This window comes from Dipodomys ordii, unplaced genomic scaffold (genome assembly GCF_000151885.1).
Source record: "Dipodomys ordii isolate 6190 unplaced genomic scaffold, Dord_2.0 Scaffold30, whole genome shotgun sequence".
Taxonomy (NCBI): domain Eukaryota; kingdom Metazoa; phylum Chordata; class Mammalia; order Rodentia; family Heteromyidae; genus Dipodomys; species Dipodomys ordii.
Window position 1 is genome coordinate 8,430,342 of NW_012267246.1, and position 26,519 is coordinate 8,456,860.

Sequence of the window (26,519 nt, forward strand, 5' to 3'; positions counted from 1 at the left end):
TCATGACTGAGGACCAAGAAGAAGGAAGACATGCCCTTAATGGCCAACTCATTTTTAAGAGTAGGATACAGGCATCACTATTTTACAAGCTCATCAGATAGCTAGCTAAGGTTGAGATACTACTAATGTCTGCCAAAAGTCATGTCATAATGTAAAACAAATAAGTCGGCTTACGTTTATCCAATCCATTAGGTTGAATTCCATCATCTCTCGATAGCCACATCAAGGCCTGGCTAGAATAGCTGGCTCCATGCCCAGGTCCACCGCACTGCTATCCCATCTTTACCTTTGTCCCCTCCCCTTTTGAGTTTAAGTCTGCTCAGAAGATGTATGAGTCATCTGTTACTGTGTACTCTATTACTCCAGAACCTACGTGAGGAAACATTTATTGTCTCATGCTTTGTGCAGGCCAGGAATAACCTAGGATGAATGACCTGCGTGGTTCTGGCTCAGGGGGTTTTCAGGATGTTGTGATCCCATTACTTGACTGGGGCTTGGAAAATCTGCTCCATGTTCACTCCTCGCTCATGTAGCTGCTGGTTGGAGGCTTCAAGTTTTGATTTGGTTGCTGGAAGGAGGCCTCAGTTTCTTACTGAGAGGATGGAAGTCTCATTATCACCTGTTTGGAGAATTTTGTGACACGGCACCTAGCTCACTCAAGAGTAAATGATCCAAGAAAGACAGTATGGAGGAAGTTCAATTATTTTTTACAATTTGTCACCTGAATCTCACATGGTTCCTTGATTAAATTCTATTTGTTTCAAAGCCAATACATGAACTAAATCTACACACAAAGGGAGGAGAGCTACCTAGATTTCACCTCTTGAAGGGTAGACCAACAAAGATACTGTAAACTAGTTTTCGTATGATCACAAAAAAATATCCAGCTAGGGTAAATGACAAAAGTGTTTTGATTGCTTTCAGTTTAAGTGTCAGTCCACTAGGATACAGAAACTTAACAGAAACCAAGTACCTAAAAAACAACAACAACAACAAAAAACAAACAAACCATAAACCTCTTATCCAGGAGACAGTGGCTCATGCTTGGCTTGTGATCCTAGCTACTCAAGACTCTGAGATCTAAGCATGTCAGTTTGTGAAGCCAGCCTGGGCAGGAAAAGCCATGAGACTCTTATCTCCAATAAACTACACAGAAAAAGCTGGAAGTGGCGCTGTCACTCAAAGGGATAGAGCACTAGCCTTGAGCAAAAGAAGCTCAGGGACAGCACCCAGGTCCTGGGTTCAAGCCCCAGGGCAGGCAAAATTAATTAATTAATCTAAAAATCCTCTCATAAGCTGATATATAAATTTTACTGTCATGAATGAATAGGTACCCCTTATAATTGGTACTCATACTTTAAATCTTAAAAAGAAGAAAGAGCACACCTGATCAAAAGATGCCATCTCATTGTGTTTTAGCCCATGGCTTCTAATAAACCTGTTCTATAAAAGACATACATGTTCTTTCTGGAAAATGTTAGGTACGTGTTAATAAACAGAAGTGTGTTAACAGATAAACAGAAATGACATTTAATTTCAAGCTCCATTAGTAGCCTATGGGGAATGGGGAGTACAAGGTCAGCCAAGATGTAAAGGACAAAAATATTTCATTTCCAATTACTTAAAAATGGCGTACAAATACAACAGCTGAGGTGAGGTCCAGGACTTGCCAGCTAAAAAATGGAAGGAATTATAACACAAATAGAAAGCCTGAATACCTGAAGACCTCAAACTCCTGTATTTTCTGTGGAAATAATTGTAATCACAAGCTTTGGACTATAGAGATCAAGTGACTATAGTCTGTGGTCCCACTATAGCCTTGGTTATGAAAATCTGTTATTACAACATGGCTGGGCTGTGTTCCTTTATGTGCTGTTATCTGGCAGCTTTCTCTTCAGCATGAGTTGAGAAAATTTAAAATGAGTCCTTGAGGCTTTGAACTACTGCAAGATATACTGAATGGTCATTATATTATGTCAATCTTTGGAGTAGAAATAATAAATAAGGATAGACAAGAATTCTTAACCTTAGTACAATAATACCTAATGTTTTACTTCTGATTTTCTGGGCCTCAATGGCAGTTCCAAGAGGAAAAATGATAGGTTAAAAAAAATGACATGTAATTTACTTAAAGTTACTATATTTGGGGGCAATAACTAAAAAGTTTTCCCTTTGTCACATTAATACTGTCTTTTTTTCTTTTTGGACACTCTTTAAGATTTGTTGCTGCACAATTTAACATGCACCTTCTTAGTTTATGAAATTTATAATGTGATGTTGAACAATGACCCAGGCAACTCATAGTTGAATCAGATTCGCCTGTTAAGAATTCTCAGCTCTACCATTCATTTGTTGTAAGAAGTTGCAATTATCCAAGACCCAGGCATGGCCTGCTCCCCGGAGCAGCTGCCATAACAGGGACCCAAGGCAAGCACTGAGGCAAGGGAGAGGCAAGCTCATGAGAGCTGAATGACATTTCTGAGAAAGGTGATGTTGTAAACACACTACAGTGCAACTGTGTGCCATACATGATCTAAAGAGATTAAACAGTATCTGGGTATTATTCATGAATCTTCAGGTAGCAAATGACAAAAATTTATGTCCATCTAGGTCAAATAAAAATGGAAAATGGTTGCTTCATGAGCCAACCTCTGAATTAAACTTTGCTGGCAAAAGATATGGCAAGATATAAGAAGAGAAAGCACCACAACTCTCCTCTCTGCTTTGGCCTTTTGTTTCTTTTTATGAGGCTATGTTCTGTTTGTTCCATCCTACAATGTTATACCCGAAACTAATAATAACAGACTGCAAAATTTTAAAGATTTACCATTTGTTTTTGTAGAGCTTTATTGACCATTACCAAGTTTCAAATAATTAAATACTACAACTGAGACATTAAAAATACAAACTAATTTACCAAAATAATTGTATTCTGAGTATTATGTACAATATTATACACTTTACATTACACAAGGGATTTTTATACATAAAGGTAAGATTTATGATTATTAGAAATCCAAAATACATTTGAACATACCATTTCCAGGCATACATACACAATAGCTCAACTGGGCTAATCAAAACCATACATGAGTGTAGTTATTAAAAAAAATAAAATTATAGTCATACGATAATGGTAGAAAATAATTTTTTTATTATTTTCAAAGTACTATTTAAAAACCATACGTCTATGAATTATATAACCTAGTTCTACATATTTAAAAATAGTTAGGCTTGCAACTGAAATAGGTCTCTTTCAGAAGAAATGTTTGGCTGTATTGATTTTTCTTGTTTTTAAGACATAGTCATTAAAAATGTTACATATATAGGCAAAGGGCAGACAAAATATTCCCACAAAACAGAAAAGCCAAAAACGTCTGTCATATCACTGTGTACATAGTTTGCTAGATAGCTGTGTAAAATAATCATTACAATGTGCAGTTTAGTGATGACTCCCTTTACATAATTGTGATCAACGGTATTATATTCAGAAGCACAGAGACGAAAGGAGAAACATCTATTAGTACAGGGAGCCAAGTGTGGATGAGTGACTTCAGAAAAAGAAACGTATTGGGAGTGGATGCTCACAGAAAATCCCATACACACACTACATCAATTTTTGAGTGATTCATCAGCTCTTCAGAAAGTTGAATATGCTGATGTGTCACACATTTTTGAACAGTGCACACGCCAGATTAGGTCACGAATTAAGATTCGGTATTATCCTGCTTCTAAATTCGATTCCTCTCAAGAAGAACAATGGTGATTTTTTTTTTAAAGTAATCCCAACACATTTCTAACTGACCCGAGATATCTGAAAAAAATGATCTCTAACCTGCATGAAAAATGGCTTCCCAATAGCAAGGTCTCGTTCGAGAAGCTCATGGGCCAGTGAAAATTCTATCAGAACAGTATACTGGGATGTTGGAAGAGCACCAGTTAGTGAGTTATTCATTCTCCTTAGTTGAAAGTCACGTTGCAAGTATTCCTGCTTTTAAAATATCCTGTATGTTATCAAAGGCAAAGAACTAGAAACAGAAAGCTAAATCCAAGTTAAATGAGATATACAGAGGCCAAGACTTGCTTTCTGGCATTTCTTGCTCATGTTTGATTTGAATATAAAAGACATCCTAATCTAAGTTACCAAAATATATCCATAAAAATGTATGAGCATTTCTAATACAAAAGTTACAAAAGTCTAAATCCGTAATTATCTCTGCAATTAAATATCCTAAGAGTTCGGTAGGCAGACTGATTTTAGAGCGGCTTGAGAAAACGTTGTGTTGGCTGAGCCTTGTTGGGGAATTGGGCTCTGCTACATTTCGGCTCTGCGGTGGGATTTCTCAGCAGCCCCATCTTCTTCCTCCTCTTCCTCCTCCTCGTAGTGTTCCTCTCTACCTCGGAGGCGGCTGTGTGCCCGAACTTCTTGTTCTTCTCTTTCGTTATGTTTCTCATCAACCTTACAGTTGCAAAAAAGAAAAATAACAAAAAACGAGGGGACAGGATGTACAGTTAGTGATGAGTAATTCTGTGTGTCAGGTGCCCGTGGCTACTGCCAGTGACTCACCCCTTGTATTCCTAGCTGCCCTGGAGGCTCAGACCTGAGGATCAAGATTCAAAGCCAGCCAGGACAGAAAACTGCATGAGACTCTTATCTCTAATAAAGCAGCAAAAAAGCCAGATGTGGAGCCATGGATCAGGTAGTAGAGTGCCAGCCTTGAGCCGAAGACCTGAGTTCAAGCCCCAATACCCCCACAAAACAATTCTAAGGAAGGAGGCAGAGTTATCCTTTTAAGTTAAGAAAAATGATCCTACAGGCAGCAGAGCAATAACCTCTCTACTCTGAAGGTTGTCAGAACTTCTAATTCCAGCTGGGTTTGTTCAATTCACGATCACCTTGAAAGGGGAGGGAAAGGCGGAAGGTGGCTAGCCCCATGCTGTGTACTTAACGCTGTGTGTACAGCACACATCCTCTCCTCCCCACAAGCACTCAATGAAAAGACTCAGCTTACGTTCTCATCATTTTCACCGTAAGTCTCCTCAGCATTGTGCTCCAGTTCCCGCTTCTTCTCTTCAGTCAAATCTTCCTGAACCTAAAACAGACCACAGATCCTGGGTCATGCTCTGGACGTTGAAACACCTGCACCAGCCTGTCTGGATTCACAAAAGGGCCATTCAGGGTAGCACTAATGAACTGAAAATAAATGTGAAAGAAAGATTGAAAGGCTGCATTGGGCTTGTCCACTAAGTATAAAGGAACAGCTGATAGACCTATTAAAGAAAACACTGAAGGGTGGCGTTGGGAGAGATGGAGAGGGGAGAATGCTGGAATGGGTGACACCAATCCAGATGCGCTGTATTTGAAACCCCTTTGTACTTTCAATACAAAAATAAAGTTAACAAAAACAATTTTTAAAGCCAAAACCTTTGCTAGGCAGTATCTCTCTCCGGTAAGGATTAAGGTCATTTGATCTTTCATTTGTCTGGGGATGGTCTGACATGCCTTCAAACTCCTGCTCTTCCTGCCTCTGCTTCTTGAGGCCTGGATTATAGGAGTGTGCCACACACACACACCCAGTACTCCACTGTTTAACTTGTCCCTCTCAAGCACATATCAATACAAAATGACTCAGCATGTCTCAAAGCCATCACCAACATTCAGAAGTTTTCTCATCTAGGACACTGCTATTTTTTTTTAACCGAATTATTCTTAAAATTCTAGACAGCCTACCATGTGACCCTCCGTACACACGTGCATTTCCAGAAGCAATGCCCAATGCCTATCTGTTACCATGCCGGATGGACGATCAGGGCCATGCTATCTGCTGAACTCAGGGTAGTCTTAATACGGTGGGTCTAAACAAACACTGTGTTATTGTGCACCTGTGCTCCCTTCCCTCCCCCCCCACCCCCCCACCCCCGCCAACGCTCTTTTTCCCTCCACACTATCATCAACTTTTCCTGTAGGGAGCTCCGTGCTCTAGGCTCAGTTCTGTGAGGGTTCAAAGCCCTCTAGCCCTCGCATTTTTTATAAATGGAAGTTAAAAGTATGAGTGAATTCCAGTTCAGGTTGAAAGCCGAGGGTATTTTCCAAGGTGATGCTGATGGTGTTTCCTGTCTGTTTCCCTGATTGTGGTTGCTCTGTGACAGCCAAGGTCTCCAGGGTAAATTCCTGACCTCTGCTCACCCCGGGACACCATCCACTGTGGACTGGCACTTGAACCAATGCAAGGTTAATTATTCTAATTAAAAGTCACGAAAACAGATAACGTTCTAGTTTCATCATACTCTTTCTGGCCCCATTTCTAAAGAAATCTCCCTTAATGACTGTAAGTCTGTCTACTTAATAATGATATTTTTTAATGAATTGGATGAGCTCTAATTATGACTCATAATGAATAGAAAGGTGTGGGACTTTGACAACTGTTGCTAACCTCTCTGAAGGTCAAGTTTCTTAGGCCTCAAATAAAACAGGAATTGGATAAACATCAATGATTTTTAGTCCTCAGTGTGATTGGGGTTTGACAGTCAGGGTCCTTGTAAGGCTTTTGTGGGAAAGTTTTGACACTCAACCTTCTGCATGTCAAGTCTGAGAGGTTTGCAGTCCCCAAAAGCTACCTGCACCTGACTTCTGGAAACACTAGCACTGGCTAGAGATGAGGAGTAGGGGATTGAGAAGAACTCAGAATCCCAGGCTCCACCACACAGAAGCCCCATGGGTAAAGCAAGGTCCAGGGACTTGTATCTTTCACAAACTCTGCAAGAAGAGATGGAACCAAGGTTGAAACCACATCCTTGAGTAATAACAGATGCTGGGTGAAGAGTTCCTGATTCTCACAAGAATCACCCAGTGGAGAAACTTCCTCTCCACCCTTGCAATCTGTCATCAACAACTTAGCTGGTTTACCAGTTGCCACAGTCATCTTAGTTGGCAACCATATGGTTTAGATGACTTGTTTGTTTAAGAGAGAATCCACAAATGAATATTCGGTAGCTTTCTGGCCATACGGACATATTTGTTTTAGTAATATATCCTTCATGTTTGGGACAAAAGTAATTCAAAGACATCTTAAAAGTAGTCTTAGAAAAAGAATAAAATGATAGGGTGTTTCTAATTGATCTTTAAAATATGCTTAAATTAATAGCCCAGAGCCAAAATGTTGGATGATACAGCCACACCACTCATGTCATCCCTAGCAGCCTCTGACAATCTCTTGCACAGCTGGAGACATTCCAACACTCTTCCTTCACAGTCCTCATTTCTCCCTGTGGAAATCTAAAGCTGTAGGCATTTTTGGGAAACGAAGCCTACATGCTAAGTTTAGTCAACGGTCAAAACAATGTAAGAGTGATCACTGGATCTGAAATGGGCTCTGGAGAGCCGGCCACACACAGACACGTTCTTGTTTTACATGTGGAAGATGTTACGTAAGGGGTCACGCATGGGTGGTGGCTGGCAGTGTTGGCTACAAGGATGGCCACTCCCACTCGCTGAACAATGATTAGCAGGATGGTTTTGGCCAATCAGAATCTCCCAATGAGGCTGTGTGGTCTCAGAAGGTGAGTAAATAACCTGGCAGCATCCTCTCCCAGGTGTTCAGATTCAGTTAGTTAAGGTAGAGGAGAGAAATTCTGAGCTCCGAAAGGGATTAAGGATAGAAAAACAGGTGGGAGAAGAGGCAAGAGGGGAGGAAAGGGATGAAGAAATTAAAGAATGCAGATTTTTCAATCAGAATACAGTATTTTCCAAAACTTCACCAATACTTTATCTTTTCTGATTTACACTGCACTGAGGGCAGCAGTTGTTTATGATATGTGTAGTTTGCTCAAAAGTAGATAAAATGTCTAGAATATAAGCAACGTGGGTAGGCCATAATGGTACAACTATGACTATAGCCAAGGTAAAAAGAAGGGAGAGGTAATTCACCCTTGGGTAGAAGTCTGTAAGTCTGCTGTGACACTTGGAGTTAAGTGGGTACAGTGACACCCCACTTCATGGCTTTCCAAGTGTTGCCACAATGTTCACCCTCTTTATCTATGACACACACACACACACACACAAAGTATGTCTTTTCCAAGCGGTGGAAAGATATCGAAACTTATTAGCTTAGGAAAGGTCAGCAAAAGACAACCCAGCTTAAACAGTATATATTCGGGGGACAGAAAGAAAAGTTACTGGGGGAAGAAAGCAAAAAGGCTTGCTGGGCTTCCCCACCCCGCCCCACCTCCCCCTCTTTCCCCACAGAAGGTTCACCTGCAACAGTTCTGCAGGTTGGGCTGACAACCTGGATTCTACATGAGTGAAGGTTAGAACGTGGAGACACACACATGGTTGTGGGTAGACAGACAGCAAGTACCAGATAATTGGGATCTAGGGTTGGGGCCGGCTATAGCAAGAGATCACTGGCAGTTCAGCAGCTCTGAAGAGGGAGGAGTAGGCAGGGTGGGGAATTTAGGATGCAACCACGCTCTGCCTCCTGCTCCTTCTCTCCCCTCTTGCCTGTCCTCCTCCCTGTCCCTATTCTCTTTCCCTCTTCAACCTCAGCATTTCTCTCCTCTATCTTAACTGAATGTACTGGAAAAGAAAAAAAGGAATTAGTAAATACTGATTAAACTTTCATATGGCCCCTCTTCAATTTTTAAAACAAAGCCAAGGTTGAACCTTTTCTCCCTTCATCCATCAAAGACTTCCCCAGAATCTGACACAGGGAAGTAAAAGAATATTTGTCTAGACATCCTGTTACAAGAGATGCCCAGATGAGTATCTTTTTCTTGCCAGATGTCTTAATATTCCAGGCTGCCGCTTTCTGTAATGGCGTCATTCTGGTAAGATGGTAAGACAGCACAAGGAGATGGACAGCAGGATGGGAAGAGAGCAGATACAAAGATCCAGCACCAGGAGGACACTGGGGTAGATAGAGCAGCATCCTCCGCTTCCCAGACATAAATGGCACCTTTTAGCACTAGCTCCAAAAAGCTAACAAAAGCAGTAAGAATGAGACAACCGGTCCCCATGATGGGAGCTGAGCATGCTAGGTCCAAGTGAGGCTTTCTGGTCCATTTCTATCCATACCTATCTGCTCACCTCCTGTCAGGGACTATGGGACACGTGTGTGTGTGTGTGTGTGTGTGTGTGTGCTTACGTGTGTGTGCACGCACACACATGCACATACACGGTCCCCAGAGAAACCCAAGTAACCACAATATGACACAAGTCTACCCTGGAATGTAGACCACAATGAACTATTACGGGATGTAGCCTGAAGGCAATTTATTCAACTGAGCTCCTTTGGTATTCTTCCCTTATCTTTTTCTTTGTCATGCTGGCAACTGAACTCAGAGCCTTTCACATGCCAGGGAACTGCTCTACCACTAAGCTACACTCCTACTAACATTGCTATCATTGTTGAAATGAATTGAGATGCCCAATGTTTATGGGAAAAGTAACATGCAACAGTAGTTTTGTTTTGGTGGCAGTGAGGGTTGAACTTGGAGCCTCATTACTCATTACTTATTCCATCACTTAAGACATACCTCCAGCCCTTTAGGCTTTTATTTCTCAGTCTTCTGCTTTTTTTCCCCCGGCTGGCCTCAGATGATGATCCTAACACCTCCATCTCTAACCTAGCTGGAATTCCAGGCATGGAACTGTCTTGGGGACAGGATCTGACTGCTTTTTGGGAGGCCTAGGCTGATCTCTTCCTGCCAAATAGCTGGTGTTACAGTTTTAACCCACCACACCTGGTCCAAGAGAATGTTCTTCTAAAGGTCAGAGATCTCAACCCACCACTCCTGGAAGGTGGAATATCTTCTGGATTTGAAGTGTCTGGTGAGACCCAGAGAGGGATTTTGTTACCCTATGCTGGCTATCTTCTAACCAAATGTCTCCACTGCCATGGTCCACTCCCTCTTCAAGCCACCTCTCCTATCCACTCACACCCTTCTGACCACTTCCAAGGGAGGCTGTCGGAGTCTGCCTGAGCATGTCTGAGGTTGGCAGGATGACTGAAAGTGAGGATGGGGTCTCCTGCGCTCAGGCTTCCTACCTCCTCTTCTCCTTCTTCCTGGTACTGTTCATCGACATTGTCCTCCTGCTGGTCTGGATTCCCAGCCATCTGTTGGAGCAAAAAGGAAAGGTCACATGACTGTGAGTTTGAGATGCTTTCCTTACAGTGATCAGGGACAGTGGATGGGCATACCACCTTCAAAAGTACACCTGAAATCACAACAAGAGTTTCTCACACAGAGCACGGCATCCCAGTCTGCAAGTACAGCAAATCTCCTCTCCACATAGGCAAAGACCTAACATCTAAACTAACATCTCTGGGCATTAGGGAAATGTAAATCACTACCACATTGAGATTCCAACTCACTCCAGTTAGAATGGTCATTATCAAGAAAACTTATAGTAACAGGTGCTGGAGGGGATGTTCAACCTCTCTGAAAAGTATGCAGTATGGAGCATGCAGTATGGAGGTTCCTCAAAAGGCTAAACAGAGCTTCCCTATGACCCAGCAATCCCACTCCTGGGTATTTATCCAACTGACCACAAACCAGGCCACACTAAGACTACCAGCACAATTATGTTCATTGCAGCACTGTTTACCATAACCAAGATATGCAATTAACCCAGATGCCTCTCAGTGGAATGAATGGATCAAGAAAATATGGTATCTATATACAATGGAATTCTATGCTTCCATCAGAAAGAATGATATTGCCCCAATCCATAAGGAAATAGAAAGACTTGGGAAAAAAGTAAGCCAGACCCAAAGAAAATAGGTCCTATGGTTTTCCTCATTTATTCTAATTAGAATATGCCTATAAATCTACAAGTAAACCCAATGGATAGTAAAAGACAAAAAAAATTATACTTGGATATGATCAATTAAACAGGACTCTAAATATTCACACAGTGAGACCAAAGGAGGATATTGTTAGGAGAGGATCACAAGGGCTCAATAGCTATGTGAATATGATCATATAAAATGATGCACTCAAATAGTTTTTCTTTCTTGCTATTGTTTCTAGCATATTTATAAGATGATTTCTTCGTTGCTTTGTATGTCCCTCCCCCACGGTAAAACCCCTGTTTTCACTGTATTTGATGTTGGTATAATTTGGGGAGGGGAAGGGAAAAAACAAATTGTTTAAATAGGGATACAGGTGGACCCATTGCAACAATGAGATGTACAAGATGCTATGTCGAAAAATGAATTTTTCAACTTTGGTGCTGGGGGGGAGGGAAAGGTGGGGGGAGATGAGAAGGGATGGGAAGGGGAAACAAAGGAGGAGGCAACATTGCTTGATAAGAAATGTACTCATGGGCTGGGATGTAGCTCAGTGGCAAAGTGCTTGCCTAGCAAGTGCAATGTCCTGGGTTCGATCCCCAGTACCAAAAAAGAAAAGACAAAAAAAATAAATAAATAAATGTACTCATTACCTTGCTCATGTAATTGTAACCCCTCTGTATGTTATTTTCACAATAAAAAAAGAAAAGTAAGCTCTAGAGTATTATAGTAATGATTCCATCTGTGACACTTCTATTATGTGTATTATTTACATACACATATGTATAAGGCAAAAAGCAAAATCATGGAAAGGATGTTCACCAATTTCAAAAGAGGTGTTGTCCTTGAGAATGAAGGTGAATGAACTTGGAAAATTCTTTCTCAAAAAAATAAAAAAATAGCCAGGCGCCGGTGGCTCACGCCTGTAATCCTAGCTACTCAGGAGGCTGAGATCTGAGAATCGCGGTTCAAAGCCAGCCCGGGCAGGAAAGACCGTGGGACTCCTATCTCCAATAAACCACTAGAAAACCGGAAGTGGTGCTGTAGCTCAAGTGGTAGAGTGCTCGCCTTGAGCTGAAGAGCTGAGGGACAGCGCCCAGGCCCAGAGTTCAAGCCCCATGACCGACAAAAAAAATAAAAAAAATAAAAAATAAAATGATGCTTATCAAAATGAACTCCGAAAGGTAGAAACAAGAGGTTTTTTATTTTACTTTTTGCAGGTTTTTTTTTTGTTTTTCCCTTTTGTCACTGTGTTTAATTTCTGTACCTTTTGTCTTGTATCTAAGTTCATTTGATTTGGGGAGGGGAATGGGCAGCACAAAAACGATGGGCACAGGGGAACTAATGCAGCAGTGATACTCACTAGACACAATGTTGGAAATGAACTCTACAACTTAGTGGGGAGGGAGGTCAGGAGGGAAAAACTGGGAGAAAATAAGGGAAGGGGTCTCACTGTTCAAAAAGAAATCTGTTCAATACCTGACTTGTGGCTGTAACACCTCTGTACAGCACCTTTGCAATAAAAAAAAAATGATTAGAACCCTCGGGGATTAAACCCATGAGTGGCATCTGCTTACCACCAGATGCTCTTCCACCTCTGTATTCTCTTGCCTTCTGTCACTGTGCTTCTGTTCTTCATTTTCATCTGGCAAATTATCTTCTCTTGCTTGCTCAGCTTCCTCAAATTCATCTTCGCCTTGGTTATTGGGATCCTCTGCCGGGTTGATATCCTCCAACGCTGCCCTCTGTCAGATTTCAATAAAAAGCATCCACCTCTTCAAGACTGAGGATTAAGTTTAATTCTGCTGGGAAGGCCACACTGGCAGAAAATGACACTGCTGAATTCTGCGGATCTGTCTTTGCCACAACCCAAGTATCAAGTATCTCACTGTCAGAAGATAAAACCCTCACTTTCTCTGTCAGTTTCAGGAATCTGCATGATGTATTTCCTGTCTGCCAGTGATTTGAATGTAGTCCTCAAGACTACTAACAAGCAATTGGAACCAAACTGAGCAGAAAAGACCCACAGTGAGAAGGCCAAACAGAAGTGGGGGGGGGGGGAAGAGTCAGGAGTAATTAAGATGGTTGAATTAGATGCATGAATAAAAACTTTCTTTGCTAAAATTGAGTTTTATACACATGAACTTCCCTTTGCCAGGAACTTCCCTTTGCCAGGAATAATTCTGCATGTAAGTAGTTGAAAAGTAGATGATGAGAAGGAAGATCCACACCAGAAAGGACCCAGAAGGAGCCCCCGTCTTCTGTGCCCCAAGGAAACAAGACAAAAAATGGGAGAATTCTAAAGGAAACGGACTATTTGTAGCATGGAACAAATCTGTGTATTACTAAACAGTACCAGCTGAATGCTGGTGGCTCACACCTGTAATCCTAGCAGCTCAGGAGGCTGAGATCTATAGACTACAAACTTGAAGCCAGTCCAAGCAAAGTCTGCAAGACATCTTCTCAAATTAACCAGCAAAATGCCAGACAGAAGATGTGGTTCAAGTCACAGAGCACCAGCTATGAGCAAGTTAAGCAAGGTCTTGAGTTCAAGCCCTGGTATTGTTACAAAAAAAAAGAATCAAAACAAAATCCAGTACCATGAAACTGAGATGTTGTATTGACAAGGAGCAAGAGACATTAGCTACTCAGTCTTTGGCAATAGATTATGCAAAATATCCCCTTAAACTCATTTCTAAGGAGGAATTTGCCATTACTGTTTCCAACAAATGCCCTTCAAAGGAGCAACTGTAGAATTATTTCAGTTGTTTACTCCAGCTGTCAGGTAACACATGCTTGCACCAAGGCAAGGATCGGCCTGCAGAGGCTGAGATGGGCAGAAACAGCAGTCCCTGTGAGCATCTTCCCCAAACCACCAGGGCATTCTCCAGGATACTTGGTAAATTGGCAGCTGCTTCGAGATGCTAAAGTCACAAAGCAGGATCTGCTCTAGGCATTTTTCGACAAGGAGTTTCTACACTTTAGTTCTGTCCAGAGCCTTGAACGTGTTGCAGAGCTCAGATGATATATTACTCCACAGCCCTGGCCACCGGCTTCCTTAAAGTGCAAATAACGCGCTTCTCAGCAAGGCCAAGCCATAAGTTTTAGCACCTTCACACCAAACTAATTACTCTGCAATCTTTTGCCATATAGGATTCTTGTACGTGTCATCAATCATTTGTGTTGAGTTATGAGAAAATTCACCCTTCTCTTCAAGAAAAACCTTCAAAATCTCATCTGCTATAGTATTCATAAAAGTGCACACACTAGCCCCAAGTCCAGCCAAATCATCAGTGTGCACTCACAGCCCACAAATGAAATGGTTAGGATGCAAAGGTAAAGTGGGACTATTTCTAGTTGACAGATGGTATGACAGCTAGGTGCCAGTGGTTAACTCCTAAAAGGCTAGATCAGATCTGAGGTTTGGGGTTAAAAGCCAGCCTTGGCAGGAAAATTCTTGCAACCCTTACCTTTGATGAATCATTAAAACAAACAAACAACAAAACATAAAGGAAATGAAGCTTTCTGAAGTGGTAGAACACCAGCCTTGGGCAAAAAGGCTAAGGGACATCACTCAGGTCCTGAATTCAAGCCTCAGTACCAACACAAAAATAGAGAGAGAGAACGGAAAGAAAAAAAGGAAGGAGGGAAGGAAAGAAGGAAGGAAGAAGGAAATAAGGAAAGGAACACTGAGAAAAGAGGAAAAGAAAGAAAGAAAGGAGGGAAAAAGGGAGGGAGGAGAGAAGGAGAAAGGGAGAAAAAGAGGGAAGGAGGAAGAAAGGAAGACAGCATGATAAAAAAAAAAAAAGGCCAGTGTTTCCAAGGGTGTTCCGAAGAACCACAGATGTCAGGCCAGTAAGGTATGAGATCATGATAAAGCCTACCACAGTTCCCAAACTAAGTGACTGCCACATGTCTCCAGCCACCGCTCCTTCATCCCTCTTATGCATACTTAAGTGTCTGCAGCGTGGTTTGCTCCTTCTCACGGACATTTACTACCTCAAATGCTCCTGCCTGCTCTTGTTCATTTGTGAAAACATTTCCGAGTGAGGATCCTGCTGCACCCTTTCCTGAAGGCACATCTCAGAGCAACAAATGGCAAAGCCCATCCGTCAAGTGGCTCCAAGCACCCAGCAAGAAGATGTGGTGGGTGATTACCAAGGAAAGATAACCATCTTCCCCTCAATGCCTTGGGTCAGGACAAACAGGGCCCCGGATGGCATCAACAGAACGCTATAGACATAGGGTTGATTTGTTAGCCAAACATCATGAAAGAGCTAAAAGAAGTTGCAGATGCCATCTACACATAAAAAAATAAAAAAATTAATAAATTAAAAAAAAGAAGCCGGGCACTGGTGGCTCACGCCTGTAATCCTAGCTACTCAGGAGGCTGAGATCTGAGGATTGTGGTTCAAAGCCAGCCCCAGCAGGAAAGTCCGTGAGACTCTTATCTAAGCTCTCCTTGAGCTGAAGAGCACAGGGACAACACCCAAGACCCAGAGTTTAAGTCCCACGACCGACCAAAAAAAAAAAAAAAAAAAGAACACACTCATTCAACATTGGCTTGGCTTATCTAGGGGTAAAGGCCCTGGACCATCCATCTGAGTGGGGCAGAGAGAGAGGGATTGCTTGTTCCTTTCTTGGTAGACAAAAAGTACAATGCCAGTTAGTCAAGTGTCTATCTGTTCATATTCTAAATTTTTTATACCATGTTGTCAGGTGAACTCATCTCTTCTCATACTGCAACCACAAATCCTTGTACATGTTGATTCCATTGGGCCCTGGACGGCTGGGAGGAGAGGAACTGGACAGTCCTGAACCACTAGCGGATGGTTCCATTTGCTCAGAAAAGATTAACTGCCCTTCCTCTGGTAACCAGACCTTTCCTTCCATCTTTCAGAGTGAGTTCATAGATCAAGACCTCTTGGTTTTGTGTGCCTCCATTTTAGCTTTAAGGTTGTCCATCTAAAAGTTATCAAAGGGAAAAACCTTTGATTTCCCTGTCCCCAACCTAATCCCTCATGTCTATACCCTCTGCTCGGATGAGCTAACACACACACAACACACACACACACACACACACACACACACACACACACGAGAGGCCAGAGTGTGTGTATGCATGTCAAAAACCTTTGATTTCCCTATCCCCAACCTAATCCCTCATGTCTATACCCTCTGCTCGGATGAGCTAACACACACACAACACACACACACACACACACGAGAGGCCAGAGTGTGTGTATGCATGTCAGTTTTCTGGCTTAGGTTCCGGAGGAGTGGGGAAGACACTTACATCTGCCTCCGACTCTGGGTCAGCTTCCTGACGTCCAGGCTCCTGAGGCTCAGGTCCATTCCTGGGGTCGTCTTCAGCTTCATCCCGGTGCTGGTTATCTCTTTCATAGGCTGGCAAAGCAAGCAACTAGAATTAGCTCCAAATGGATCAAATAGGACTGGTCCCCTTTCAATTAAAAGAAAAGCCATCAATGGGCTTTTATGGAGAACACACCACCCAATTTCTCTTCCATCTCTGTTTACTCAACACAAGACTGTGTCTCAACCTTGCTGAATAGAATTTGATTCATTTCACAGCCTGGTCATCCAATGAAGTAGGAAGGGTAAGTTAGGCTATTCTAACCTTGTAAAGAATGGTTTTTCCTGTTAAGGCAAGAAAAGAACAACAACCAAAACTTTTTCAAAAGAAAGTCTAGTCCTTTGGACATCGCTGAAATAAACAACTAACTTTTCATTTATATCCATGGAAAGAGTGGATATTTCAAAGAAGTAATGTCATAGCTGGGCGCAGTGACTCTGACCTGTAATCCTAGCTACTCAAGGGGCAGAGGTTCAGGGGACCACAGTTGGAGGCCAGCCTGGGCACCCAAGTTCACAAGATTCAGTCTCAGTCCATGGCTGCCTGTGAACTCGTCATCCTAGACTACGGGAGCATCATGGTTGGATCCAACAGCACACAGCTGTCATCTCAGTGCTGAGAGGGGGCACAAATATAGGAGGATTACAGTCCAGTCTGGGCATGAACCGTGATAGAACAACGTTCTAACTCTATGATAACCAACACAAAACAGGCTGGCAGAGTGGCTCGAAGAGTAGAGCTCTTGCTTATTAGCAAGCATGAAGCTCTGAGTTCAAACCCCAGAACTTGAAAAAGAAGAGAAAAGGAAAGCAGCAAAGTGATTAGGGAATAAAAGAGCAACCTCATCCGTAGCACTCAAATGCAAATGCAGCTCATCAAATGCTCTGGGGCCATGCCAATGCCAAACAGCACAGGGACCTATGTCATGTTTATACATGTCTCCCTCAGACATCACATGGCTGCTTCTTGAAAACTGGTAAAGAGCATTGTGAGAGTAAACAGACAAGGAACATGGTGCTTTTTAAATGGAAATACTGGAAAGTTTAAGTGCACAGAGAGCATTTAGTGCACAGACATAAAGATACGGGGTTAAGTTAGCATCAGGTCTCCGGTACGCGAAGGGATTTATTAAACAAAGTGAACAGAATGTTCTCTAGCCTTATTGATTACAGAACAAAAGAGCAGAAAATGACCCATGGGGACCATGGAGGAAACGATTCCCTGGCTCTTATGGCTATAAAATATCATAGCCAGCTGCTGATGTAGAGTGTTCCACTGCCTTCCATTTGACTTTCTAGAAAAGAATGAACATGGGAGCAACAGCAGTACCCAGGACACAGCTTCCTCCAGCTCCGTTATCCCAGGAAGCAATAGTTAACAGATCATGGACTAGACTCCGGTCCTCAATGAAAGCTACTACTGATTTAACTTGAAAATCCTTCAAAGCGATGACACCAACGCGTCCAAGGTAAAGAGGAAATGGAGACCTTTCCCACAGCCTCATAAGCCTAGGAAAATTTGTCAGAAACAATTATTCAGTACACAGAAATCTTCAAACTAGGGGGAATGTGTTAAGAGGAAAGATAGATTGTCTCCAGTAGGTTTCTCCTCTGGTGTACATAAGATGAAGACAAGTTAAGGACACTAGTCCACAGGCCGACTTTCTACTCACTGGGGTGTGCCTCTAGCTTACAGATGTTATGAAATATTGGTTCATTGATAAGGCATGCTACTATAGTTCAAGTCATTTTATTAAAACCTTCATCATTGGAGAAGCCTTACCACCTCCTTCTTCTTGGATTCCTTGGTCCTCAGCTCCCTGCACGATATCATTATCCATGGCGTTATAATGAGCCTGTTGCCTGCCAAGACATAAATATCATAGGTTCAACTGGACACAGGCTGACAAAGATCCTTTTCGAAATAGTAATACACATGATTTTAAAAAATATTTTTGGGGGAAAAAAAAACACCATGAGTTAAAAATATCTTTTATCTACAAGAAAAGATGTAATGAAGATTCCAGATAGCATACACTAAGAAAAAGAAAAGCATGACAAAGAAGTAAAAAAGTAGTTTTTTTGTGTGTGTGTGAAGGGGAAGGGGAATGGAGAAGGAAGAATGCAGTTATGATGGATGGATATGTGAAAATGGACCAATGAAACGTGCTGAGATTGGTTTGGGGAGGAAGACAGGAGGAATGAGGGACAGTGATGGAGGGAGTCTCCCTAAGTATACTGTATGCATCAATGAACACATTACAAAGAGCCTCCCCTTCTATACAACTAATTAATGGATGCTACTAAAAATGGGAGGAAAGATTTTTTTTAAAGGTATCTTTAGAAGGTAAAATATTTTTCTAATGGTCAAACCAAACTAAAAGGAGTACTGGGTTATTTTGAGACTGAAACCATCATGTTGAAGCAGGGAAAAATGATGTGTGTGTGTGTGTGTGTGTGTGTGTGTGTGTGTGTACACACTTGAGCATTTAACTCAAATACTTTCTCTACCATAGCTACATGAGTGTGTGTGTGTGTGTGTGTGTGTGTACACACTTGAGCATTTAACTCAAGTACTTTCTCTACCTTAGCTACATGAGCCATAATGAGCCCCTCCCATTCCAGGAGCATTACCCACACAAGCATGGCTTTGATGCATTTATTAAAAACAGAGGAGTGACTGTCTGTGCCACCAGGGGAAGGGGTGTCTGCTACCTTAGCTGCTGCTGGTTGTCCTCCAGCTCCACCTGTCTCCGCTGGACCATCTCTCTGGCCAGCTGCTGCTGCTGCTGCTGCTGCTGCTGCTGTCCTAGTAAATGTCCTTGCAGCCTCTGCTGGTGCAGAAGTTCCTGGTGCTGTCGCAGCCGCTGGGCCTCCTGGTCCCTCTGCACTGCCTGCCGCTGCTGCTCCAGCTGCTCCTCATAAGGGGATCGTGGTTTGGTATCTGGCCTGGCTGAAAGGTATGTCTGGTCCTGGGACAGAACCAGGGTGATCTGAGCAGGAGGGGTCAACCATCTTGTTCCTCACCACAAACTCAGGGGCAGAGTTGGCTTTTTACCCTCCTACTTATCTAGTGACTGGTGAGGCTACATAGGCTGCTCAAACTCCTACTTGCCAGCGTTCTCTGAATAGCCCTGGGATTCTTGGTGCCTCTGATCTTCCTAATTCACTGGTATAAAGGCAGTCATTCTTTTCCGTGGCCTCTCCGCTCCCATAGAAAACAAGGCACAGCACCAGAAATGGGTTTCAAATTGTAATTAAATCCAGGTCCCCAAGCCTCTTGAGCAAGTGAACACTTGGTAACTTCACACTCATGGGGAAATTTGTGAGGCTAAGGCTTTGTCCGTGAAGACCTGAAGACCTATGGATGCCCAATTAGCTCCAGCAATATATAAACTAATCTCTAGTTACACAGGGCCAATGGTAGTCGTGGTGGTAGTAGTAGTAGTAATAGTAGTAATGATAATAATAAAGTTGAATCCCAGGTTACAGTGGAAAAGCAAAGAACAGATTTTCTTTAAAGAAACCAGGAATGGGGGAAAAGATCATTGGTTCTGATTAAAGGAAAATTAAGAGACAGCACTTGTTAAAATGCTGTTTCCACTTGAGCTATGCATCCTTGTCTGTCATCCCTCATGAACAAACACACATGCAATATCCCCAGCAGAAGGTAGAGGGAGGGGATTTCATTGAGAGGAGGGGAAGGCTGCTTCTCACAGTGGGAAGGACACAGGCTAGTAGAAGCTTGTCGAGGCTGAGTGTGCAAGAAAGCAAACAAGGGACAACGAGAGACCTCACACCTACCTGACCTGAAGCCACAGCCAGCTTCAGTTGTCAGAGAGTCTGATACCAAACGAAACTCACATTATAAATCAATGACTGTAGAGCCGGGCACCAGTAGCTATACCTATAATCCTAGCTACTCAGCCCTTGCCAGGGAATCCATGAGACTCTTATCTCCAATTAACCAGCTAAGTAAGACATAAGTGGTGGCACAACACAATTGGCAGAGTGCCAGTCTTAAAGGAAAAAGCTAAGGGACAGTGCTGAGGTCCTGACTTCCAGCCCCAAAACTGCCAAAGATAACTAAATCACTAAATAAATCGCTAGAGTCCAGAAAAGGCCAAGGAGCCCACTGCTGGACTCTGTGGCTTTAAGTTTGTTTCAAGTATTCGCTGCAATGATGACTGCTTTTTATAGACATGGGAAAGGTGTTCCTAGTGAGTAGGGGCATGTTCTGGAGACAGAGTCTACACAGAAATGTGCTAAGCACGTGTTCCAAGTGGAATATCCTTTTATGAGAATCTTTGATTAAAAAAAAACAAACAAAAACAGCAACAACAAAAAAGCGAGGTACCAGTGACTCACACCTGTAATCCTAGCTACTCAGGAGGCAGAGAGCTGAGGATCACAATTCAAAGTCAGCCCAGGTAGAAAAGTCCAGGAGACTCTTATCTCCAATTAACTATGAAAACCCAAATGTGGAGCTGTGGCTCAAAGGGTATAGTGCTAGCTTTGAATGAAAAAGCTCAGGGACAGTGCCTAGAGGCCCAGAGTTCAAGCCCTAGTACCAGCCAAAACACACACACACACACACACACACACACACACACACACCCCACACACACACTAAAATAAAATCTTTCAGATATGGATTTCTGATCAGGCAAAAGCCAGCAAACTGAGCCCCCATAGAAGGACAGAAGCGGGGGGAGGGGGGAAGGGGGACAGTCTTAACCTCTGAGATCTCCCTCCTCTTCCTCAAGTTGTGATTTGAGCACAGGAAGGAAGTCAAGTGGGACTCTGAACACTCTGGACAGCCCGAAGTACACACACACAGCTCACTCCCCATTGACAAGTACTCATGTCCTCCATCTTCCTCTAGGTCGCTATGCACACGATCAGTATTTACAAAACTACACTTCAATGTGTGAAACAGCCTTCAGTGAACTCCTTCAATCTTTCAAAGGTACTGGGGTTCATGGGGCAGGGGAGTGGCTTTCTTTTTCAATACCTAAAGCCACGTGTTCCCCAGCCCAGTGGACTTGGAGAGGGCCTACCTCAGCGCCAGCTCCTCCCTGTACAGGCTGGGCAGCCTCCGGTAGGCGTGGTTGTTCCTTCCATTCCCGGTCTTGCTCCTCTGGCGATGGGTCGTGCTCCTCTTCCAGGTGCTCTGCCTGCCCCACCTGCTCCATCTCCTCCTCCTCCAGGGCCTTTCTGTGCTCCTCTTCCACCTGATGTTCCTCTGGCTCCCGGGGCTCCACTCCGTGTGGGTTCTCTTGTATCGGAGCCTGAAATTCTGCCTCGTTCGGCGGCGTGGCAGGGCGGGTTTTCCTTTCTTCTGTTCTTCTAGGCAATGCTTCGTTTTTCTGCCACACCTCAGGATTTCGAAACTCCTAGGGACAAGCCCAACACGAGAAAGCATGATGCTCTTTTGTTTCAAAAGCAGTCATAGAATTTTAAGGGGCTACACCATAAGCAAGATGCTGGAGTCTGGAAAGATAGACAATAGACAAAAAGCTTGACTCTAAAAAAAAATTATAAGAGTAAAGCCAGGTGCAAGTGGCTCATGCCTGTAATCCTAGCTACTCTGAGGACTGTGGTTTGAAGCCAGCCCTAGCAAGATAGTCCCAGAGGGCTGGGAAGGTGGCTCAGTGGTAGAGCGCTTGCCTTGCATGCCTGAGGCCCTGAGTTCCATTCCTCAGCACCACGTAAGCAAAAAGAAAAAAGCCGGAAGTGGCGCTGTGGCTCAAGTGGTAGAGCGCTAGCCTTGAGCTGAAGAGCTGAGGGACAGCGCCCAGGCCCAGAGTTCAGGCCCCATGACCTGACCCAAAAAGAAAAAAAAAAAAAAGATAGTCCCAGAGCCTCTTATCTCCAATCAACCACCAAAAAAGACAGAAATGGAGCTCTGGCTCAAGTAGTAATGTGGTAGCCTTGAGCATAAAAGCTTAGGGACAGTACTCAGGCCCCGAGTTCAAGTCCCAGGACAAGTATGCGTGTACACACACACACACACACACACGGTAATTCTTCTCACTGTGTAATCTCACTTATAAAATTGAGGTGGTCTAAGCAAAATTTCATCCCAGAAAGCATGCAGTCAATAACCTGAAAAATCATATGAAAACCTCATACATATTAGGAAATACATCTCTGGAGTAAGCAGTTCCCTCAAAAGCAATCTAGCTTTCCCTCAGAATAAAAAGGGAAAGCCCTCAGACTTTTAGTGCTAAAATATTTACAGCATCTTCTTCCCTGTCACGTGTGTTTCCAATAATTATCTGTACAGAGAAGGATACAATGCAACTAGAGAGTCTTGGGCCTATTCGCGATTAGATTGGGTCTCTAACAATTTAAAAGGATGCCAGTACTAATGTAAGTCCTTGCCAATTTAAAATCAGGGCTGGGGCTGGGAAAGTGGCTCAGTGGTAGAGTGCTTGCCTTGCATGCATGAGGCCCTGGGTTCGATTCCTCAGCACCACATAAGCAAAAAGAAAAAATCCGGAAGTGGCGCTGTGGCTTAAGTGGTAGAGCGTTAGCCTTGAGCTAAAGAGCTGAGGGACAGTGCCCGGGCCCAGAGTTCAGGCCCCACAACCAGACCCCCCCCAAAAAAAAATCAGGTCTGGTAAACAATATACACTAAAGCATTCTTCCTTCTTTTTTTCTGTCTTTTTTTGGGTGCTGGTACTTGAACTCATATCTTGAGTGCTGTCCCTTAGATTTTTGCTCAAGGTTGGTACTCTACCATTCGAGCCACAGCTCAACTTCCAACTTCTTGGTGGGTCATTGGAGATAAGAGTCTCATGGACTTTCCTCGCCAGGCTGGCTTTGAACTACAATCATCAGATCTTGGTCTTCTGAGTAGCTAGAGTTACAAGAATGACTCGTTGTTGCCTGGTTAAAATATTTTTAAGATATTAGAATTTCCTTTTTGGTGAACTAAAGAATTATTCATAAATATTTTATAGTGACAACACAGAAAATTGAACAATAACAAAAAATAAACATAGCCACATACCAGTGTCTTATGCCTATAATTCTATCTACTCAGGAAGCTGAGATCTAAGGATCTCAGAAGCAGTGTGGGCACCAAAACCAAGAGATTGTTATCTCTAATTAACCAGCAAAAAGACAGATGTGGGGATGTGGCTCAAGTGGTTAGAGCACTAGTTTTGAGTGGAAAAAGCTACCAGTGCAAACATACACACAAAAATTAAATGAATGAACACCACATTTTAGAATATTCTTCTTTTAAAATTGGTGGATTCAAGATGGTTTTTCATAAAGTCTCAGAGATCTCTCTCTCTGGTCTGTGTCACTTAAGAAGAGATGGAGGAGCAGCAGTATTGACAGCAAATACTACCATGCATCTCCCTCTTTGGTCTTCTTTATCAGGAAAACAATTCTTTGGGCAGATAACTCCTCTATAGCTGGAAATCTCTAGAGTTCTATCCATAAGCAAATTGAAATGTGAAGTATCATTTTTAAAAGTAGCAGGAATATAATTACCAAACGAGATCTGGGAGTTTATCAAGTGTGTACTAGGGACAGAGGTCATTCTCAGCCATTTGAGGCCAGATTGTGGAGTTTTCATTTTGCCTCAGTCTTCAACTATCTGGCAAAATAGTCTTGACACATGAGTGCCCTGGCTTTACAGGAAATAGTTTTCTAAAGAACCCTTAAGTGCTTTCCAAACACCTGCCATTTATCTTCACAATGCCCCCACAAAGACAGAGTAGATAACTACTATCTTCAAGCCACAGATGGGAAAATGAAAGCCCTGAGTCATTAGACCATTAATCCAGCAAACCCGTCATCAGGCTGGCACAGAACATAAGCAACCTAGCGGCCTGTCATGTTCTCTAAAGAAAGGTCTGGTGGCTAACGTTAATACTCACACACAGAGAGAATGTAGACTATGCTTGTGAGGAATTCTCTGAACCATAGAGAAGATCACTCACTTCAAATCAATCACTCCCATAAGAGTCTCATGTGTTCATTAATCCCATCAGATTGTCCCATGGGTGCAGGTCATCTTCAACTTTCTTTTTTTTTTAAGACTGTTGGGGGAAAGATAGCCATACTCTCCTCTCCTCTCCTCTTCTCTTCCCCCCCCTCTTTTTCCCTCTCTCTTTTTGAAACTGCATTGTGATTGCAGAAAGAACTCTGATAGTACTAGAGTTTGAACTCAGGACCACACCCTTATGAGGTAGGTGCTCTACCACTTGAATCACGACCCCAGCCCTTTTTTGTTTCAATTATGTTTGTGATAGAACCTTGTGTTCTTCTGCCTGGAGCCAGCCTCTGACTGCAATCTTCCTGTCCATGGCCTCCTGCGTGGCAGAGACTTCTGGCGCACACCACCATCTCTGTTATTGGGGGTAGTAGGATATCACTAACTTTTTTTTGGGCAGGGAGGATGAGTCATGGGGCTTGAACTCTGGTCCCTCAGCTCTTCAGCTCTTGAGCCACAGCATCACTTCCGGCTTTTTCTGCTTATGTGGTGCTGAGGAATCGAACCCAGGGCCTCATGCATGCAAGGCAAGCATTTTACCACTGAGCCACCTTCCTAGCCTCATTATCACCAACTTTTAGCCGGAGTTGGCCTCTGAGTGTGATTCTTCCCAGTGTCTGTCTTCCTGAGATTACAGGCATAAGCTTAAATGTTAGTCTGTAGCTTTGTCCCACTTTTGACATATACTTAAGCAAGGCTTGAAGAGCAAGAATTTCATGTATTTTAGGACTAGCACTTGGATCCCAGGCACTGTATTTTTTTTTCTTTTTTGTCAGTTGTGGGGCTTGAACTCAGGGCCTGCACACTGTCCCTGAGCTTTTTTGCTCAAGGCTAGTGCTCCACCACTTTGAGCTACTTCCAGTGGCTCAAGGTCTTTCCTGCCCAGGCTGGCTTTGAACCATGATCCTCAGCCTCTTGAGTAGCTAGGATTACAGGCATGAGCCACCAGTGCTTGGCACTCAGGTACTGTTAAACAGCAACTTTGATAATTTTGACATGTTCTCCATGGACCTAATTCAAAGATATTCAAATATATTCAATCCATTAAGTTGTATGCTTGATGGAGCTTGGCAGGGATGATTGTCACACATTATCCTCACAATCAGATCAAACCAACCTTCCTCACCCTACTCAAAGGATGAGAAAGAAAAATCAACCAAACCCCAGCTACTCAAGTACTACCCGAGGAGTAAAGACAAAGCCAATCAGAAAAGCCTTTTCCAGCAAACACTGCTGCAGTAATTCACAACTTCCCTCCCTGGACCAACTAACTCTGTAAGGACTGCACCCCCTCAGGCCTCCACCCCTAATGAACTGACTGTGAAGTTGAGCCTGTGCAGTGTGTGTTTTAGCAAGCCCGACTGGGGATTTCCACATACACTTGAAGCTGAGTACAAGGCGATGTGGGCAGTGTGGGGAATCCATCCCTTACCTCCTGCAGCTCTCCGGCTGGCTTCGCCCTAGCTGCGTGGTCCCCATGTGGAAGGCCGGCCACCTGGGGGAAGGTTCCGTTGTGCAGCTCTGCAGAGTCAGATTTTCGGAAGCTTGGAATCCTATTCAGCGTATCTTTCAGTTGTTTATATTCTGCGACTTGAGTCTGCATATAAATTGCCCCATTTGAGGAGGTGGGAAAAAAAGATAGTCACAAATGGGCTTTATAGTTCAGTGGATGAGTAGGAAAAAAAATTGGATCTAAATATGAGTTAGGAAAATATGCAGATTGTTTTCACGCAAGTCCTTCTTCCTTAGCCATGCTTAACCGTTTTCCAGCACATGCAAAATAGAGTAAGAATGAAAGGAAACAGAAAAATATGTCTACGACAGCTGTTAGTTTCCCATGCTACATGAGACAAAGGAAGAACTTGATAAATAACTTTGGATTATTATAAATATCATTAAAAGATAGGTATGTGATGATTTACATTAAAATCTACTTAAATACACAGTTATGCCAGTGCAGAAATCTTTTCCCAATATCTTCTGGGTAACATTTCCTTCCTTCTTCTTTCCTCCCTTTCTTCCTTCCTTCTTTCCTTCCTTCCTCCTTCCTTTCTTCCTTTCTCCCTTCTTTCCTTCCTTCCTTCCTTCCTCCTTCCTTCCTTTCTCCCTTCTGTCCTTCCTTCCTTCCTTCCTTCCTTTCTTTCTTTCCTTCCATCCTCCCTCCCTCCCTCCCTCTCTCCTTTCCTTCCTTCCTTCCTTCCTTCCTCCTTCCTTCCTTTCTCCCTTCTGTCCTTCCTTCCTTCCTTCCTTTCTTTTCTTCCCTTCCAAATCACTAGCTGAGCCAAAGGTCATTTGAAGAGCTGCTTTTGAGAAAAGCCTTTGTTTTGAAAAACAGACACAGC

The 26,519-nt window shown here is 43.0% G+C and overlaps 1 protein-coding gene across 1 annotated transcript in view; it reads right to left on the bottom strand.

The window, feature by feature from the left end:
• Positions 1-2,829: 2,829 nt before the first annotated feature.
• Positions 2,830-26,519, bottom strand: part of Golim4 (golgi integral membrane protein 4) — a 73,387-nt gene continuing 49,697 nt past the window's right edge. The window contains exons 8-16 of the mRNA XM_013016253.1: positions 25,610-25,774; positions 21,224-21,559; positions 18,879-19,135; positions 17,947-18,026; positions 16,087-16,196; positions 12,368-12,535; positions 10,047-10,115; positions 5,013-5,093; positions 2,830-4,459 (exon numbers count right to left, since the gene is read on the bottom strand). Of these exons, the coding sequence (XP_012871707.1) occupies positions 4,316-4,459; positions 5,013-5,093; positions 10,047-10,115; positions 12,368-12,535; positions 16,087-16,196; positions 17,947-18,026; positions 18,879-19,135; positions 21,224-21,559; positions 25,610-25,774 (1,410 nt within the window). The 3' untranslated portion in view covers positions 2,830-4,315. The remainder of the gene's footprint in view (positions 4,460-5,012; positions 5,094-10,046; positions 10,116-12,367; positions 12,536-16,086; positions 16,197-17,946; positions 18,027-18,878; positions 19,136-21,223; positions 21,560-25,609; positions 25,775-26,519) is intronic.